An 18,770-nucleotide genomic window follows, 5' to 3' on the forward strand; every position below is an offset into this window, starting at 1 on the left:
TCATACAGCATTACTAACTAAAGTCCATAGTTTGCATTAGGATTCGCTCTTTGTGTTATACAGTTCCGTAGGTTTTGACAAATAATGTCATGTATCCATCAATACGGTATCCTACAGAATAGTTTCACTGCCTTAAATATCTCCTGTTTCACCTAATCATCACTTCCTCACCCCGCCTTGACCCTTGACCCCTGACTATCACATCTTTTTACTTTCTTTCCCAGAATGTCATATAGTTGGAGTCATTCAGTATGCAGCCTTTTCAGATTGGCTTCTTTTATTTAGCAATATGCACTTAAGGTTCCTTCGTGTCTTTTCATGGCTTGATAACTCATTTCTTTTTTTTTTTTAATATCCTCTTTTTTTTAGAAGAAGAAATTACAAATAACAAAACATTAGCAAAATGAGTAGAAAGTACAGCGACTTCTCATATACTCCCCCTGCCCTCACACATGCACAGCCTTCCCCATCATCAACATCCCACACCAGAGTGGTACATTTGTTACAATAAATGGACCTACATTGACACATCGTTATCACCAACGACCGTGGATTGTATTAGGGTCCGCTGTTGGTACTGTATTCTATGGGTTGTTTTTTTTGGTAATTAATTAATTTATTTATTTATGGCTGTGTTGGGTCTTCGTTTCTGTGCGAGGGCTTTCTCTAGTTGTGGCGAGCGGGGGCCACTCTTCATTGCGGTGCGCAGGCCTCTCACTATCGCAGCCTCTCTTGTTGCGGAGCACAGGCTCCAGACGCGCAGGCTCAGTAATTGTGGCTCACGGGCCCAGTTGCTCCGCGGCATGTGGGATCTTCCCAGACCAGGGCTCGAACCCGTGTCCCCTGCATTGGCAGGCAGATTCTCAACCACTGCGCCACCAGGGAAGCCCTGGGTTTCTTTTTTGCTTCTTCTGTTTTTTTTTTTTTTTTTTTTTTTTTTTTTTTTTTTTACAAAACAGCAGCAGGAAAGAAAAATGCAGGAGGCAGATGAGCCAGGCACTGGGGTTCAGATCAGAAGGGAGCAGGGAGACCAAGCTGTTACTGCAGGCTGGCCCCGGGACTCTGTCCCAGCATCCTGGGAGCACGGCAACAAGCCCTAGAAGGAGCAGAGAGTGGGTGAGGAGACGGCTGTCCCAGCTCGGTGGCGGCACCGCTCCTTGGGCGGCCACCCTGGCGGTCAGCCAGGTTGGGAGCACTTGAGGCTCCTGTGTTTGGAGGCCTGGTCTCCAAAGCACGGACCCACAGGGGCCAGGCAGAGGGAGGAGGTAGGAAGGGCCGGCACAGAAGGGCTATGAGTTCTATCTGGGTCCCCCGGGACCATGGGGCCCAGGTGGGCAGGGGCAGTCAGGACGCTTCCCTGCTTGTCAGACAATCAGCTTCTTCAGGAAGGCCTCCAGCTGGTCCTCATCCTTGATGCCCACAAACTTGTCCACCACATCCCCATTCTTGATGGCCAGCACGGTGGGCACAGCTGATACCTCATACTCTATGGCGAGGTCTGTGTGGTCATCAATATCCGCCTTGGCCATCACCACCTTTCCATGCTGCTTGGCCACCACCTTCTCTAACCTTGGCCCCAGGATCTTGCAGGGACCACATCACTGTGCATGGAAATCCACAACCACTGGTGTCTCACCGTTGACAACTCAGTCTTGAAAGTCTGGTCCATCCTGGATGTTAAAGGTCATTGTACAGACTCTGGTGGTGTATATTGACTGGGCTTGGCTGGGTGTTACTGTCAGGTTATTAGGACTGCGCTGTGGGGTCTGCAGGGCCCTGGAGGCAAGGGGCGCCCACTGACTCTGAGAGGGCTTCCTGCAGATTATGGAGGCCAGGAACCTCCCCAGGAGAAGTCGCTAAGCCATCTCCCTGCAGCGAGAGCAGAGGGGTGCACAGCGCGGCCCTCCCCACCGGTCAAGGGCACTTCTGTTCCCTATTCATTTCTTTACTCACTGCCTGCCATCCAGCTTGCACACATCCCCAGTCACCCAGTTGCCGCAGCCAATGGTATTTGTAGCTTTCCTGCCCCATGGACAACACTGGACAATTGCGAATGGAGCATCTACTGGCCAGGTACTGTGCTAGGTGCTCTGCTCCAGAAATGAGAAGCAGATGTGATCCCTACCCTCATGGGACTCACGTGATCAGTCATTCCTAATTAATACTCAGGTCCCTTGATTGCCACTGCTCCCTTTGGCAGGATTACTTAAATGCCACTTAAATCTCCCTATTTTTGAAGACCTCTTCTTTCCTTCCCTTCCTTCTCTTCCTTCCTTCTTGCTTTCCTTCTTCCCCTCCTTCCTTCCTTCTTTCCTTCCTTCCTTTCTTCCTTTCCTTATTATACATGTCTTCTCAAGGGAATCACTTCTATACCTACAGCTTCAATTACTTTGTGTATACTCTAATGACAACACAATTTTAAATGTTGTTTTCATTTACCAGTTTTTTTTGTTTTTTGGTTTATTCCTAGGTATTTTACTCTTTTTGTTGCAATGGTAAATGGGAGTGTTTCCATAATTTCTCTTTCAGATTTTTCATCATTAGTGTATAGGAATGCAAGAGATTTCTGTGCATTCATTTTGTATCCTGCAACGTTACCATATTCATTAATTAGCTCTAGCAGTTTTCTGGTGGCAGTTTTAGGATTCTCTATGTATAGCATCATGTCTTCCACAAACAGTGACGGTTTTACTTCTTCTTTTCCAATTTGTATTCCTTTTATTTCTTTTTCTTCTCTGATTGCCGTGGCTAGGACTTCCAGAACTATGTTGAATAATAGTGGTGAGAGTGGACATCCTTGTCTCATTCCTGATCTTAGAGGAAATGCTTTCAGTGTTTCACCATTGAGAATGATGTTTGCTGTGGGTTTGTCATATATGGCCTTTATTATGTTGAGGTAGGTTCCCTCTATGCCCACTTTCTGGAGAGTTTTTATCAGAAATGGGTGTTGAATTTTGTCAAAAGCTTTTTCTGCATCTATTGAGATGATCATATGGTTTTTCTTCTTCAATTTGTTAATATGGTGTATCACATTGATTGATTTGCGTATATTGAAGAATCCTTGCATCCCTGGGATAAATCCCACTTGATCGTGGTGTATGATCCTTTTAATGTACTGTTGGATTCTGTTTGCTAGTATTTTGTTGAGGATTTTTGCATCTATATTCATCAGTGATATTGGTCTGTAATTTTCTTTTTTTGTAGTGTCTTTGTCTGGTTTTGGTATCAGGGTGATGGTGGCCTCATAGAACGAGTTTGGGAGTGTTCCTTCCTCTGCAATTTTTTGGAAGAGTTTGAGAAGGATAGGTGTTAGCTCTTCTCTAAATGTTTGATAGAATTCACCTGTGAAGCCATCTGGTCCTGGACTTTTGTTTGTTGGACGATTTTTAATCGCAGTTTCAACTTCATTACTTGTGATTGGTCTGTTCATATTTTCTGTTTCTTCCTGGTTCAGTCTTGGAAGGTTATACCTTTCTAAAAATTTGTCCATTTCTTCCAAGTTGTCCATTTTATTGGCATAAAGTTGCTTGTAGTAGTCTCTTAGGATGCTTTGTATTTCTGCGGTGTCTGTTGTAACTTCTCCTTTTTCATTTCTGATTTTATTGATTTGAGTCCTCTCCCTCTTTTTCTTGATGAGTCTGGCTAATGGCTTATCAATTTTGTTTATCTTCTCAAAGAACCAGCTTTTAGTTTTATTGATCTTTGCTATTGTTTTCTTTGTTTCTATTTCATTTATTTCTGCTCTGATCTTTATGATTTCTTTCCTTCTGCTAACTTTGGGTTTTGTTTGTTCTTCTTTCTCTAGTTTCTTTAGGTGTAAGGTTAGATTGTTTACTTGAGATTTTTCTTGTTTCTTTAGGTAGGCTTGCATAGCTATAAACTTCCCTCTTAGAACTGCTTTCGCTGCATCCCATAGGCTTTGGGTCGTCGTGTTTTTATTGTCATTTGTCTCTAGGTATTTTTTTATTTCCTCTTTGATTTCTTCAGTGATCTCTTGGTTATTTAGTAACATATTGTTTAGCCTCCATGTGTTTGTCTTTTTTACGTTTTTTTCCCTGTAATTCATTTCTAATCTCATAGCGTTGTGGTCAGAAAAGATGCTTGATATGATTTCAAGTTTTTTAAATTTACTGAGGCTTGATTTGTGACCCAAATTGTGATCTATCCTGGAGAATGTTCCGTGCGCACTTGAGAAGAACATGTAATCTGCTGTTTTTGGATGGAATGTCCTATATATATCAATTAAATCTATCTGGTCTATTGTGTCATTTAAAGTTTCTGTTTCCTTATTTATTTTCATTTTGGATGATTTGTCCATTGGCGTAAGTGAGGTGTTAAAGTCCCCCACTATGATTGTGTTACTGTCAATATCCTCTTTTATAGCTGTTAGCAGTTGCCTTATGTATTGAGGTGCTCCTGTGTTGGGTGCATATATATTTATAATTGCTATATCTTCTTCTTGGATTGATCCCTTGATCATTATGTAGTGTCCTTCCTTGTCTCTTGTAACATTCTTTATTTTAAAGTCCATTTTATCTGATATGAGTATAGCTACTCCAGCTTTCTTTTGATTTCCATTTGCATGGAATATCTTTTTCCATCCCCTCACTTTCAGTCTGTTATGTGTCCCTAGGTCTAAAGTGGGTCTCTTGTAGACAGCATATATATGGGTCTTGTTTTTGTATCCATTCAGCCAGTCTATGTCTTTGGTTGGGGCATTTAATCCATTCACGTTTAAGGTAATTATCGATATGGATGTTCCTATGACCATTTTCTTAATTGTTTTGGGTTTGTTTTTGTAGGTCCTTTTCTTCTCTTGTGTTTCCCACTTAGAGAAGTTCCTTTAGCATTTGTTGTAGAGCTGGTTTGGTGGTGCTGAATTCTCTTAGCTTTTGCTTGTCTGTAAAGCTTTTGATTTCTCCATCAAATCTAAATGAGATCCTTGCTGGGTAGAGTAATCTTGGTTGTAGGTTCTTCCCTTTCATCACTTTAAGTATATCATGCCACTCCCTTCTGGCTTGCAGAGTTTCTGCTGAGAAATCAGCTGTTAACCTTATGGGAGTTCCCTTGTATGTTATGTGTCGTTTTTCCCTCACTGCTTTCAATCATTTTTCTTTGTCTTTAATTTTTGCCACTTTGATTACTATGTGTCTCGGCGTGTTTCTCCTTGGGTTTATCGTGTATGGGACTCTCTGCGCTTCCTGGACTTGGGTGGCTATTTCCTTTCCCATGTTAGGGAAGTTTTCGACTATAATCTCTTCAAATATTTTCTCTGGTCCTTTCTCTCTCTCTTCTCCTTCTGGGACCCCTATAATGCGAATGTTGTTGCGTTTAATGTTGTCCCAGAGGTCTCTTAGGCTGTCTTCATTTCTTTTCATTCTTTTTTCTTTATTGTGTTCTGCAGCAGTGAATTCCACCATTCTGTCTTCCAGGTCAGTTATCCGTTCTTCTGCCTCAGTTATTCTGCTATTGATTCCTTCTAGTGTAGTTTTCATTTCAGTTATTGTATTGGTCATCTCTGTTTGTTTGTTCTTTAATTCTTCTAGGTCTTCGTTAATCATTTCTTGCATCTTCTCAATCTTTGCCTCCATTCTTATTCCGAGGTCCTGGATCATCTTCACTCTCATTATTCTGAATTCTTTCTCTGGAAGGTTGCCTATCTCCACTTCATTTAGTTGTTTTTCTGGGGTTTTTTCTTGTTCCTTCATCTGGTACATAGCCCTCTGCCTTTTCATCTTGTCTATCTTTCTGTAACTGTGGTTTTTGGTCCACAGGCTGCAGGATTGTAGTTTTTCTTGCTTCTGCTCTGTGCCCTCTGGTGGTTGAGGCTATCTAAGAGACTTGATGGGAGGCTCTGGTGGTGGGTAGAGCTCTCATTTACCAGTTTTATTTTACATAGGATGCCTCATTTACTAAAACCATAGATTCCAAGTTGCTCCATGAAAAATGTGATATTCTTAGCTGTCAACATTAGGGAATTTCCCCAATCACATTTTTAAATTGATTTAATGTGTTATTTTTGAAAACATAAGTTGGGATATCACAAAATGGACTTAGCCTGCAGAGGCTTACTTTCAACCAGAGAGCTCCATTTCTATGTTCCGCTTAACAGAACCCAAAATGATCTTCCTTCCCAAACCTCTTCCTTTTCCTGCACTATCTAAGAAAAAGTAACCACACTCTACATAGTTCCCTAAGCCAGGACCCTAGCAGCCATTTTTGCTTCTCTTTTCCCCTTCCCGCTCCATATCTAGTCACTGAGCACTTCTATTCTACCTCCCAAATGACCTCAGATCCTTTCCCTCCACTCCAATCTCTGCCACTGCCTTTAGTTTGAACCCTCACTCCTCGCTTAGATGAATATAAAGTCTCTTAATGGGTTTTGTTGCTTCCATCAGTCCTACTTATTCTCAAGCGTGACCTCACTACAAACCACCTGATAGTGACTCCTTAACTTCACAACATTCAATGGCTCTCATGTTTCTGGGAAGAAAACCAAGCTCTTTACCCCAGCATCTACTTGGGGTTAATAGATCTAGGTTTGAATTTCAGGTTTAAGTACTTTGCAGCAGTGTGACCTCAGACTATTGGGCTCTCTAAGCCTTTGTTTTCTCACCGTGCCTGAGGTCACTGAGGGCAGGACTATTTTTCACACACGGGTGCCTGGCATGTAGGAGGGACTAATCAATGTTGAATGAAGGGAAAGTATTTTAAAATCCACATCAAAAAATTGTTCCTCCTTAAAAAAAGAAAATCCTGATACACTATGCCACTTCCAACCAAATTTGACTTCTACCTTTATTTTCTGATGATCACAATAAGGTGCCTTTGGGGATCCACACAATCAGGGATCAAATCCTGGCCACACCCCTGAGCAATCATGTGACCTTGGGAACGTTACTTAGCTTCTGTAAAATCTGTAAAATGAAGGTTTCTGAGGATTTTGTTCCCGAGGGTTAAATGAGTACCTCACTTGGAACGGGGGCTGGCGCATAGTGTTTGCCAAATGTTAACTATCGTTATCATCTTCATCAAATCAAGACCGTGGTACTTCACTTTGTGACTCTCAAGTTTGTATGAGAAAATCGTGCTTTATGCGTTGTTGTTGGCTAAAGTAGGGAAACCTGGAAACTCCTGCCGTGGAAGAGAGAAACAGGCGAGAAAAGCGAGTTGCTGAATCCCAGCGCCTCAGAGGTGGGAGGGAGGAGTTCGGTACCTAATTTACTGATGAGGAAGTGGAGGGGTGACGTGTCCTCGAGTCTCATTCAAGACACAGCCACAGCTCTTTATTGAGAGTAGGACCAGGGCCCCGGGGGTTGCTATGGTTAAACTGTAGGCGGAAACTAACACTTTGGAAGGCAAGACAGGAGGAGCATTCAGTTATAAAAAACGGTCAAAAATTGGGGTGAAACTAAGTTCGCTGAGCAATACATCAAATGAGTCAACTGTCGACCCGGTGAAACCGAGTTGCTAACTGAACTGGCATTTTACGAACAGGGGCTTTCTACAGAGCCCACTGACTCAGGACGGCTTCCATTAACAAACTCCCGCGGCGCTTCCCGCAGGACCGGAAAGCTCGGAGCGCGAGAGATGAATGGAAACCAGAGTCCGGGGCGCGCCGCTCGGGGGGCGGGGCAGCCGCGGGCGGGGGCGGGGCATTGTGAGTTACATGCCTGCGCTCTGAGGAGTGCGCGTGGAGGGAACTCTGGTCGTGATTGGTCCGTCGTAACCAGGTGACCGAAGGACACATTCCGGTAGGCAAGGGCCGGCCGGGCTAGCTACTTTCAGTCAGGAGGCGGCGGCGGAAGGAGGAGGAGCTCCGGCTGCGCTCTCTCCCTGCAGTGGCTGCGCGTCTCAGCGCTTGTCTGGTTCCCACCCCTTTTTTTTTTTTTTTTTTCCACCCCTTTTAAATAAGCCGGTCTGGTCACCACCCTCACAGACTAGTTGGTTCCGGGGAGGCGGCGGCGGCGGCGGGGGTGCGGCCGGGGCCGGGCCCCTGCCCGGGGCCCGGCGGCTGGGCGGACAGGAGCCCGGCAAGTCGTGTCTGCATGTGCGGCACAGCCCCGGCATAGCCCGGGGCTGCCAGTGCCCGCCGCGCCATTGTTGGGGGAGGGGGCGGCTTCTGAGCTCGGCGGAGTCGGGGGACGAGCGGAGGCGGCGGCGGCGGCGGCGAGGAGTGAAGGCGCCCCATGGGGAACTCGCTGTCTTGTTGCCTGTCCCCCAATGCCTGCCCCAAGTTGGGCCGGCGCAGGGGGTCATCGGAGCCGGACTGCGAGTCTGAGGTCTACAAGGCGGCGGCCGGGAACGCGGTGGCAGTAGCTCCGGCGGCGGCTGCCGTGGAACCCGCCGAGTTGGATTTCGCAGGTGGCGAAGGCCACCACCTGCAGCACGTCAGCGACCGGGAGATGCCCGAAGGTAAGAAGCGGCGGGCGCGCCTCGCCCCTCGCGGGGTCGGCGCCGTCTGCTCTCGGGCTTACCTCTGGCCTCCGCCGCCCCCAGGGTCCCCCGGGAGGGAGACGCCGCCTAGGGCTCCTTCTTGCCCGGAGTTGGCTCTCCCAGGGCTGGGCACCGGGGACGAAGGCTGGCTCTGCTTGGCGCCCCCACCCCTTATTCTTTACCAGTCGCGTCCAGCCAGTCTCCTTCCCTCTTCCCTACCCGAATGCCCAGTTCTTTCCCCCGTTCCCATTTCCCAGCCCGGCCTGAGACCCTCCAATCCGCGGCCCTTCCTGTTCGTGGTTCTATTTAACATCTCGTGGGACTTAGCAGAGACTTTCTGGTGTATTCTCTCTTTTCTTAATGAAAACTTAAATACTCTAACTTCGGCGTATCCATCCCGTCTCCCTATCCAGATGGTACCTAAGCGAAGGAACTAGGTAAGGGCCTGATGATATAGATAACTTCTATTCGTTAAGGTAGTTGATACTCGAGACAATTAAGACAAACATTAGAGGATTTGTCATTTAAATTCAAAATAGAGATGGACAGAGTCAGTGTGGTGTTCTTAACTAAAATTCTTTGGATTTTAATGTTTTCAGTCGCCCTGATAGAAGCTACTTTATCCCTTCTAACTATAATTTGAACACGATAGGAAAGAAAATGGTGGGAGAGGGGCTTAAAAGAACTGTGAACGGTGTGAAACGTTACTGCCACGGCTGCAGAGAATAGTTGTTGGGTTTTTTTTCTTTACCAAAGGAGACCCCATGGAGTTCTGATTACTTTTAAATTCCCACTTTGACACAAGTATGTCTTCAGCTGCACAGCCTTAACCGACTTCTTTTGCACGTTGCCTGTTCTAAGGGAGGGGTGAGGTGGTTCCTGAGACTGCTGGACAGAAGTTTCAAAGGAGAAAAAACAAATTCAGATTGTAATTTGTAATATAAAGGTTTGGGAGTTAACATACCACATCCATCCTGCAGAAAAATGTCTCCATGGCTCCCTCCTCCACCCCACCCCCCACCCCCACCCAGGAGAATACTATTTAACTTTAAGAATGTTCAGGTAAAAGTTCTGAAGACTAAGTGGCTGGGGGTGGGTGTTGTCGGGGAGGAGAGGAGAGAGAGAAGAGAGGAAATGTTTGATTTTTGCCTCTAGAATTTTGGAAAGGGATGGCTCTAGGTTAAAAAAAAAAATTTCTGGGTAGCATAGTGGCACTTTAATAAAGACTGTTCTTTGAAGTATAAAACATTGTATCATAAAGATGTTAAAGCCCCACTGGCCCATTTGTTTCATTTAAATGCCAGAGATTATTTCATTATTTCATAGACGAAATGTCTTACAGCTCTTCTATTTAAATTTTAGTTGGGTTTATTTAATTTCTTTAAAAGTTAGAATAATTAAGCCTGTGGATTCACCCTTATGATGGACGTGGCTTTGTAAGTGGAAAGTACTCCCTTTTCAGAATAGTTAGATATTGTGAAAGAATGAACAAATTATGTGAATTAATTGTAGCTTTAAACACAAAGCATGTAAGTACTTGTGAAAACTGCTCTGCTTGTTGCTATAAGGTAAGCCTCTAAATGATTTTTAAAAACAGTTAGTAGTTGGCTAGTGTAGGATGAGAGACGAAAATTGGACCTTTATAGAATTCTTTTAAGATGTACAATGCATTTTCTTGTGTATTTCACTTGGCCCTTCCATCTACAAATAAGGCCCGTATATATTCTCCCTCTGTTGCCGATGAAGAAGCCAAGACTTAGAGATCTGAAATGACTGTGTAACACAGCTACTGAACAAAAGAGACAGACTTGGGAGGTGGTAGATATGCCAAATTCAGTTCTTGGGATGCTTAAGAAACTGTTTAGAGTGCACCTTATATTTTATAATTTATCCATAAGTTAGGCCTATCTCAGCATACTCCAGTTTTGATTATTGCCATTCCAGTTGATTGTACACAACTCAGAAGCAACATTTACCTCTCCATTCTCTGTCTGTATATACATTGCAATGGATATGAATAAAAGTAGAAGTCATGAAATAGCCTAAATTTATCAGTCAGGTAAACACGTTGATATAATTTAAAGAGTTTGTTCTGGTGAAATCCAATTGAAGCCGAGAATGCCCTGCACAGAGGGACACTAGGGGAAGCTGGTAAGCGGGCAGGTAAGGTACTAAGCATTTAGCATACGACTATGTATGGTAAGGAAGGAGTGCTCAATCAGGAACTGGAAAAATAGAGTTCATGAGTACAGAATTTACCTTTTTATGTTTAACAGGATTGTTAAAATTTCATTTCAATTTGTCTTTTTTGGGGGGGCATTCAATAAAGTGATAAGAGAAACCTCAATTTCAGCATTTGCCTATTAATGAAGTTTACATAGAAACAAGGTCAGAACACCAAATATAAAGCACAGGCACATTGGAAGTTTGCTCTTTATGTCTTTATTTCAGACAATTTTGTATCAGTTTCCCTGGAAACTGAGAAATACCTACTCAGATATAAAACATTTTGGCTTTTCTACAGTGAAGAATTATTTGGTTACTTAGAGAAAATCGTCCATAAATGATGCTCTGTCTTGTTCTTCAGAAACATTGGAGAAGAACATGATTTCTTCAAGCCATCTCAAAAAAGTAACTCGTAAGAACGTAGTATAGATTTCAGATAGACTCAAAAGAATTTTTTACTACTTTGTCTTTAACAGTATATCTAATATAACTGATGGTAGTGTCATAATAGAAAATAAGATGCTACGGTCCTATTATCTGATTTTATTTTTATTCATCAACTTTTCCTACAGCCTTTATGTTCTGACCTTAGGAGCTTTGCTAATTTTCTGGTGAAAGGTGCTCTCTCAAGTGACCCCTACCTCCCATCCCCCTGAAGAGTGGGTAGGGAAGGAATTGGCAATATGATGTGGAAAAACCTCTGAGCAACAGATCTTTCCTTTTTTTGGTGACAGTATTAATAAACATTTGATGTAAAAGGTTTAGAAAACACAGAAAAGTCCTTCACTCACACTCAGAATATCCAGAATTTTTATTAATATTTTGGTGCTGATTCTTCCTGAACCTTTTGTATGCATATAAACATAACATTGTGTTTATTTTACAAAGATGGGACTGTTCTTTATGTGCCACTTTGTCACTTTTTGTTATAAACAAAAGTAACGGCATGCAGCTCCGGGAACCGTGCTGGCACCTAGAGAGTCCTCCAGGGTGACGTATTTCCATGCGACTGCGCATGGCTCTACAGCCTGCCTTTTACCAGCTGTTTACTGTGCCATCGAATGGTTGGAGCATAATTCATTTACCCAGCCTTTATGGTTGAGCATCTTTTATAATGCCATTATAATGCTTTATTCAGGGGACACAGGTAAAAACTGATGCATTGTATTGATACTTCCCTATAGCATTCTGATTGTACACTTTGTCTTACGACTTCATTAAATTCATAGGGTGAGTCATTTTGTAGTAAAGGTATTTTAACATTAAATGTTCTTTTCCCAAATTAAAGTTACCATTGATTTTTCACTGAACATTAGATTTCCTCTTTTAGGTTTTCGTGGTTCTTGGTAACCTGTCTTGTGTCTTTGATTCTGAGTAACTAAACTACTACTCTAAGAGATCTGAAATTAACTCTGGTCTTAGGTGACAGACACATCAAAAGACAGCATTAGAAGAAATCTTAGATGATGTGGGAAAATTGGGAGAAACTTAACTGGTTTTGGGTACACTGAAACCTGATTATTAGGCACCATTCCAGAGGCAGGACAAACAGTGGTTAGACAAGACAAAACCCGTATCCTAACTCAGGTCCTTCCTTTCTGGAGGTGCCTGGGGGCTGACGACACAAGAATAACATCAGGTAGTGAGAACACTAAGAAAGAAAATGAAGGTAATGGGCTGGGGAGGAGGACAGTTTTACAAGGGGTGGTTAAAGACAGCGTCTCTCCTTAAGCGACCCATGAGCAGTCCTAAGAGAGCCACGTGAGGCTGTGGGAGAAGAGGCTTCTGTGCAGTTCCTAAGAAGGGAGTATGCTTGATGCGTGCCAAGGACAGAAAGATGGGTGGCTGCAGCCGAGTGAATGAATGCCAGGAGGAATATGGGGGATTAAGACCTTGTATGCCTAGTGGGCCTTGACCAAAAAATATGAATTTTAGCCTAATTGTAATGGGAAACCATTGAAGGATTATATGCAGGGGAATGATGTTAATTCTTAGAAAAAGGGAAGGGGGGTAGAGAGGGTGGAGGGAGAGCAGACCAGCTACTGTGTGAGAATAGACTGTAAGGGTGGAAGGAAGCAGAGAGGGAGACCAGTTAGGAGGCTGGTGCGGTAGCTCAGGTGAGAGCCAACAGTGGCTTGAACAAAAAAGCGATATTAATAAGGGTCTAAAATAGGCTGTAGTATATAGATTGCTCTTGCATTTCGTTTGATTCTCACCATGTTCTGAGGTAGTGTAGGAATTCTTCTCTTAGGTATAAATTGAGTTGTCCAAGGTTTTAAAAATGAGTATTGATAGAGAGTAGGACTGTAAATTCCAAATGCATGGCATATAGGAACAGAATTTATTGTTGACATTATGTGAGCTTCTTTGGAATACTACCTTTTTTCTCACCCTTTTTTGTTGTTGTCGGTTTAGTGTATTAAAGTAATAAAACTTAAGAGTTAAAACAGTAACACTGCGTAATGTGAAATGAAATGAAGGTAACTTGCAACCCAGAAAGGTTCTTAAAAGTCCAAGAAACTGAGTAAAGTACTCTTTAGAAATATATAAAGCCAGGTGTACTTACCTATGTGTCACCTCTCAGTCATGATCACTGTAACACTGATTGAGGATTAAAATAAGGCAAAACTGAGAACCAGGGTAGAGGCAGGTACAGAAGCAGTTGGAAACCAGAGCTGGGAAGTTTGGAAGCCAGGATGGTCAGAAGCTAGGAAAGCAGGATCAAGGCTTGGGTGAGCAGTAGCCTGGCAGGTGCAGGAGCCTGCTGTGTCCCCGCTGGTGAGGCCGCCCAGCTCAGGGCCGGCTGGCAGGACCTCCCTGACTGCGGTGGCAAGTGTGGACTCAGAGAGATGAGATCATCAGTTTCCATGGTAATTGTAAGGGTTGTAATGTTTGTCTTATGAGCCATAAAACTAATACACTGTACAGTACAGGGATGCTAGGGCAGTTCAGTAAATGCAGTGGTTACCGTTAAGTAAACTGGTGCTCAGCAGTTGGCCCAGAAACTGCTGACATCTCCTGTTTATTTGGAATATATTGAAATCAATATGTTGATATTAATCGCTTTCTGAAATATGCTGCTTCTGTCAGATGCTTTCTTGGTCACTTCCCTCTCCCTCTAATATTTTAACAAGGAAAAATCATTTATCGACAGTTTGATAGCATAGTTTTAACACTTTTAGCCTTCAGTAATGCATTTCATTTGTTCTAAGTTGCCTATGTTTTCACACTTTTAACAACTGCAATTGAGATGGATCTTAACAACTGGTAGAATCTTAGATTGGAGGAAAAACAGTATTCAGTGTCGGTGGTGTTTTACAGGTTTCCTCTGAGGAATGTTTACATTAAGACCGAGTTTAATTTTTTTTTAATCATACTTTTTCTACATCGACCTATCATGCTGTCAAATAAGTTGCAATTTAAATTGATAATACAGAAATGATGGGTCTTAAAATACAGTTTTAATCATAACCCCTAATCATGAGCTCAAGAATATCTCTCCTGGGTAAAACATTCTTAGAGGTTTCTAAAGAAATAACTTTTGGAAGAATCCATGTAATTTCCTGAATGCACAGTAATTTCCTGAAGTCTCTAAATTACTGTGTGTGCATGTGGTGGGGAGAGGGATGAGAGGGATGGTGGGTGGTAAAGCTTTGCTTAATAGTTGGCAGTCTTACCTTTGTGATAGTGAAGAGTGTGGTAGGTTTTATCATAGTCTCCTTAGGCTCTTGGGAAGATAGTTAATGGGAAGTGCAGAAATATTGTGTGTATGTATGAGTTTACTGTCTAATGGCTCACATGTCCATTCTATAAGATAATGATGTGGTATTTTTCATTAGCAAAAAGTGCAAGTTATATAGAAAATTGTTAGTTACATAGGCTATAAACAAAAGATTAATATTTTCTGAAAACCTCATGCAAACTGACAGCAGTAGGGCCCTGGTGTTTACAGTACATTCAAATGATAGGCCAACTCACCAAAGTGGAAATAACACTGATAACTGTGGGAAAATGGTCAAACTGTGTAATCAAAAGAAATACAAATTAGATCTACAGTGAGGTTCCTCATTCATATCAGTAGGAATTTTTTTTTTTTTCTCAAGTATCCAAAGCAAGGGTAGGAACTCAAAACGTCATGATTGGTAGCATTATACCCTAATGTGCCCCCCACCTTCTTTAGGAAGCAATTTAGCATTGTACATGGAGCCGTGAAAGTGATCTAACCTTTTGGCTTAGTCATTCCACTTCCGAAGATCTTTGCTAAGGAGATAAAACCATTATTTTAAAAAACTATGTACGTGAAGATTTTCCTCATAATATTTTAAGAATAGAACTTTGTAAGCACCAATCCCCAGCAATAGGGGATTGGCTAAGTCCAGTATAGGAATAACACTTGATGGGCCAGTGTGTATTCATTAGACAATAAATATGCAACAGTGGGGTGGAGAGCGCTTGTTAGTAACAAGAAGACATAAATTGTACACTAATTAGAGCTTTTTTTAACGTATAAGAAAAGCAACTAAAAGTAACGGTTGTGAATCATTGTGTGTTAATGATTGTGAATGGTTGTGTGTAATTTTTTAAACAGAGCATCGTTTTGTCTCATGCAGATTTTTGTTCATGATATTTGTTAAAGGAATGAGCAAGTGACTTTTACCTTTCCCCACCTTTAGTGTGATCATCAGTACTGCTGATTAACCAGGTCTCCTTCAGTTGCAAGTTAAAAGAACATCACAGAGTTAAGCACTACTTGACCCAGGAGTTAAATGATCTCCTCAGTTCTGCTCTCCTCTGTTGATGTCTCCTGAAAAGCCTTTCCCCTCATGATAGCAAGGGGAGTGTCCAGCAGCTCAAGACTAGCTAAGGATCCTAGAGTACAGTTCTGCCTTTCTCTTTTCTTGGGAAGTCCCAGGACAGCTGTGATTGATTGGCCGGTCCTGGGTCCTGTGCCTACCTTTGAACCCCCTAGGATAGAGTAGGGAGAGTGCCAGCTTTTTTCTGGTCACTTGGGCTAAGTTTACTTTTTTTTTTTGCATGTTGTCATTTCTTTTATCCCAGCCTTCTTGATTTTTGTATTTAGATCTGTAGTAGCACATCTTGGTTTGGCGGGTGTGTGTGTGTGTGTGTGTGTGTGTGTGTGTGTGTGTGTGTGTGTGTGTGTTAAAGCTTGCTTCTCTTTGATTCTGGCACTTAATTTTCCTGGACTTCCATTGAAAATTGTTAAGTTTTACCATGCCATAGACACTGATAAATAATACAGCTACTTTGCAAACATTTCTGCTTATTTTTTAGATTCAAATGTAGTCTATTTACTTTCTTTTTGGTATAGGTAAGTAGTCATGAATTCTTTCGGAAGCTATAGGTTAGAGGCAGCTGTGAAAGTCTCTGCCTGCCACTTTGTGTACAGCTGAAATAATTTATTTTCCCATTGTCTTAGTTTTTCAAATATGTAGGAGAAAAAAACTTTAAAATAATTATATGGGTCTTTTACATAAAAATGTTGAATAGAATATTTTCTCCAAAAGCAGCTTGATAAACTTCAAATTCAGTGAAGGAATTTTCATGAAGAACAAAGCAGTTGGTTTAGCTCTGTAAATTACTAGTGCTGGCAATGACATTAAAATGGATGGCTCAGATTCCTGTTAAGACGGGAAGTCCCAAATTACTGTTCGTGCAAAATTCTTTCTGGGTGGGAAAAGGGGATTCTAGGTAGATACATTTGTGAAATGCTGTGTTAGACAGAATTCACTACTAGACTAATTAGTTTTTAATATATCAATGTGTGTATTCTTTGGATTCTCTAAGAGGCAGGGATATATTTGTATTTCACTTTGACCATCAAAGCCATCTTTCAAAAACAGATCAGTTATTATGTGGTTTGGGAAATAATTGCCTTAACCATTACTCTTTATCTGAATCTTGGTCCAGTTTCTTAAAAGATTGGTTAAATGGTTTGAGATGGACTTTGCTGAGGAAGTGTCATAGGGCTTTTATGTTTGTCTGTTTGTTTTAAACAACAACCTTACTATCCTGTGTGGTAGCTTGTGCTTGTTTTGTATTTCTGCCTAAATAGAAGACGCTATCCCACCTTGGTGCAAGGTGGGCTACAGGCAGACCCACCTTTTCGTGTAGGTATGGCCAAAATTTTTTTCTAGTAGCCCTATGATCTGCTCCAGAAAGTACTCTTATTGAAGCCCCAAATTAATCATGCAGCGTGGAATGAAGAAGTGAGTTTAGCTTTGGAAATAGAGGGCAAAGTTAAAAATCACTATCATGGAAGTGTTCCTCTAGATTAGAACATTGAACTTTTATGTAGTCCTCTTAAATCTGCCATGATGAATAGCCCCCAGATAAACCACAGCCAATTAAATGAGTTCATTTGTTGAATGGAGTTAGAATTAGCCATTTGATTGTCTGAAGAACATTTGCCAAAAGCAACTCACTTCGTTTTGGCATATTTGATATATTGAGCTGGTATCTGACAGTAGTTGGCCACAGCATAACTTGCTTCTTGAGACTGTTCCTGGAATGTGCTAGTAATAGCAGCTTTAAAAGAGGGTGACTGAATTTTTAATTGATAAATAGGAGGGGAGTCACATAGATGATTCATCTAAAAATGGCATAGATTATTTAGGTGCAAGTTAAAGAAGTCTAAGACATAGCCATGGTTTTATTCCACATGTATGGAGAGTTTCTACAATTTTGCTGTTTCCCAATAGAATTTTTATATTGTGCCTTTACTAAAATTGCCTTTTTGTCATTACTAAAAGCTCTTCTCAAGACTATTAAAAGTGGTTTCAATCAATGTGTAGCTATCTTTAAAATCATGTATTTTTCTACTCAACTAAATCACCACACCTTTTTCTCTTCTTCCTATACAGACTTAGCTTTGGAACCAAACCCTTCTGACCACCCAAGGGCAAGCACAATTTTTCTGAGCAAACCTCAAACAGATGGTAAGGCAATGCTTTTTTTTCCCTGAGAAAAAGAGTGAAAACTGTTTTTGTTTTGTGTATTATAGGAGGTATTTAGAAAAACTCTTACAGTGGTTTAAATGTTTCACTTTTTTTATGTATTCACTTGTCTTATTTTAATATGTTGATGATACAGTTTCCTTTAGTTGTCAGTGTTTTAGGGAGGAGAACACTTAGACTATCTGTTTATACATTTTGCCACCTCTTTATCAACATAGTCAACTGGCCACATGATTTAGATGTGGTCTATTTCTCCATGCTACTTTGTCCTTTTCCCCTTGCTCCGAAGAGCACATATGTTAAAGACAAATGATAGGGTTTAGGTCACAGTTAGGTTTTCATTTGATCAAATCAGAAAAATCAGTTGTTATATATGGGAATTGAGCCTTGTGATTTTGGCCCTGTTTTACACAGTGTTCAACCAGACGAGCCTATCTCACATCCAGATTTATGCTACTCAGAACTTTTAAGCTATTCAAAACTTTCTCATCCTAATGTAGTGCTGTGCCAGGGTAATAAGAGCAACATGCCATATGGGGTTTTCCAGAAGATTATCCTCAGCATGTGAAACTCATATAAATTTCCTGTGTCCTCCTTGTTTTAAGAGGAGAATCAGAACCGTAGAATTTTTTGCACTCCTGCTTGCCTGCTTGTCTTCCTTAATGTTATGTTAAATCCTAGTTTATTTGCTAAAAAGCCATACGTGACCAAGTTTTTCAGTTGATTACAAGAGCAGGAATACAAGAAGTGAACATTCCATAATATTTAAAGTGAAGCAGCACAATAAAAAACGGAGGTTTGGTTTTTTGTTGTTGTTGTTTTGCTTTTTGTTTTTTTCCGTTAGATCACTGGTTTTTATAAAAGGATATAACTCAGGAACAGCCAGATGGAAGAGATGCATAGGGCCAGGCATGGGGACAGGGCACAGAGCTTTGATGCCCTCTGCAAGGGTACTACCTGTTCACCAACCTGGAGGCTCCTGGGGTTTCTAACTTGCATTTTTCTAGTGTGTGTACTTGAGCCACTCATTTCTGATTAGGCTTGCTCTATTTCTCAGTTTCTTCCAGAGCCATGAGCTGCTCACATGTAGAGGGGCTCTGGAGACAGTAAAAGAAAAGCTGTCCCATGCCTGTC

At 41.8% G+C, this 18,770-nt stretch overlaps 1 protein-coding gene and 1 pseudogene across 3 annotated transcripts in view; one reads left to right on the forward strand and one right to left on the reverse strand.

The window, feature by feature from the left end:
* Positions 1 to 334: 334 nt before the first annotated feature.
* On the reverse strand, positions 335 to 2,152 carry LOC309630927 (thioredoxin, mitochondrial pseudogene; annotated as a pseudogene). The gene is made up of 2 exons: positions 2,141 to 2,152; positions 335 to 1,856 (listed from the first exon to the last, which is right to left on the reverse strand). The product of its transcript is annotated as a thioredoxin, mitochondrial pseudogene (transcript).
* A 5,719-nt stretch (positions 2,153 to 7,871) lies between these two features.
* LOC309630739 (cyclin-Y-like protein 1) overlaps positions 7,872 to 18,770 on the forward strand; it is a 34,093-nt gene continuing 23,194 nt past the window's right edge. The window contains exons 1-2 of one of the 2 annotated variants that reach the window (XM_082396386.1): positions 7,872 to 8,415; positions 17,544 to 17,618. In XM_082396386.1, the coding sequence (XP_082252512.1) occupies positions 8,190 to 8,415; positions 17,544 to 17,618 (301 nt within the window). In that variant the 5' untranslated portion in view covers positions 7,872 to 8,189. The remainder of the gene's footprint in view (positions 8,416 to 17,543; positions 17,619 to 18,770) is intronic. The other variant, XM_082396385.1, reaches the window with a different exon arrangement.

Source organism: Balaenoptera borealis, assembly GCF_965194805.1.
Source record: "Balaenoptera borealis genome assembly, chromosome: 6".
Taxonomy (NCBI): domain Eukaryota; kingdom Metazoa; phylum Chordata; class Mammalia; order Artiodactyla; family Balaenopteridae; genus Balaenoptera; species Balaenoptera borealis.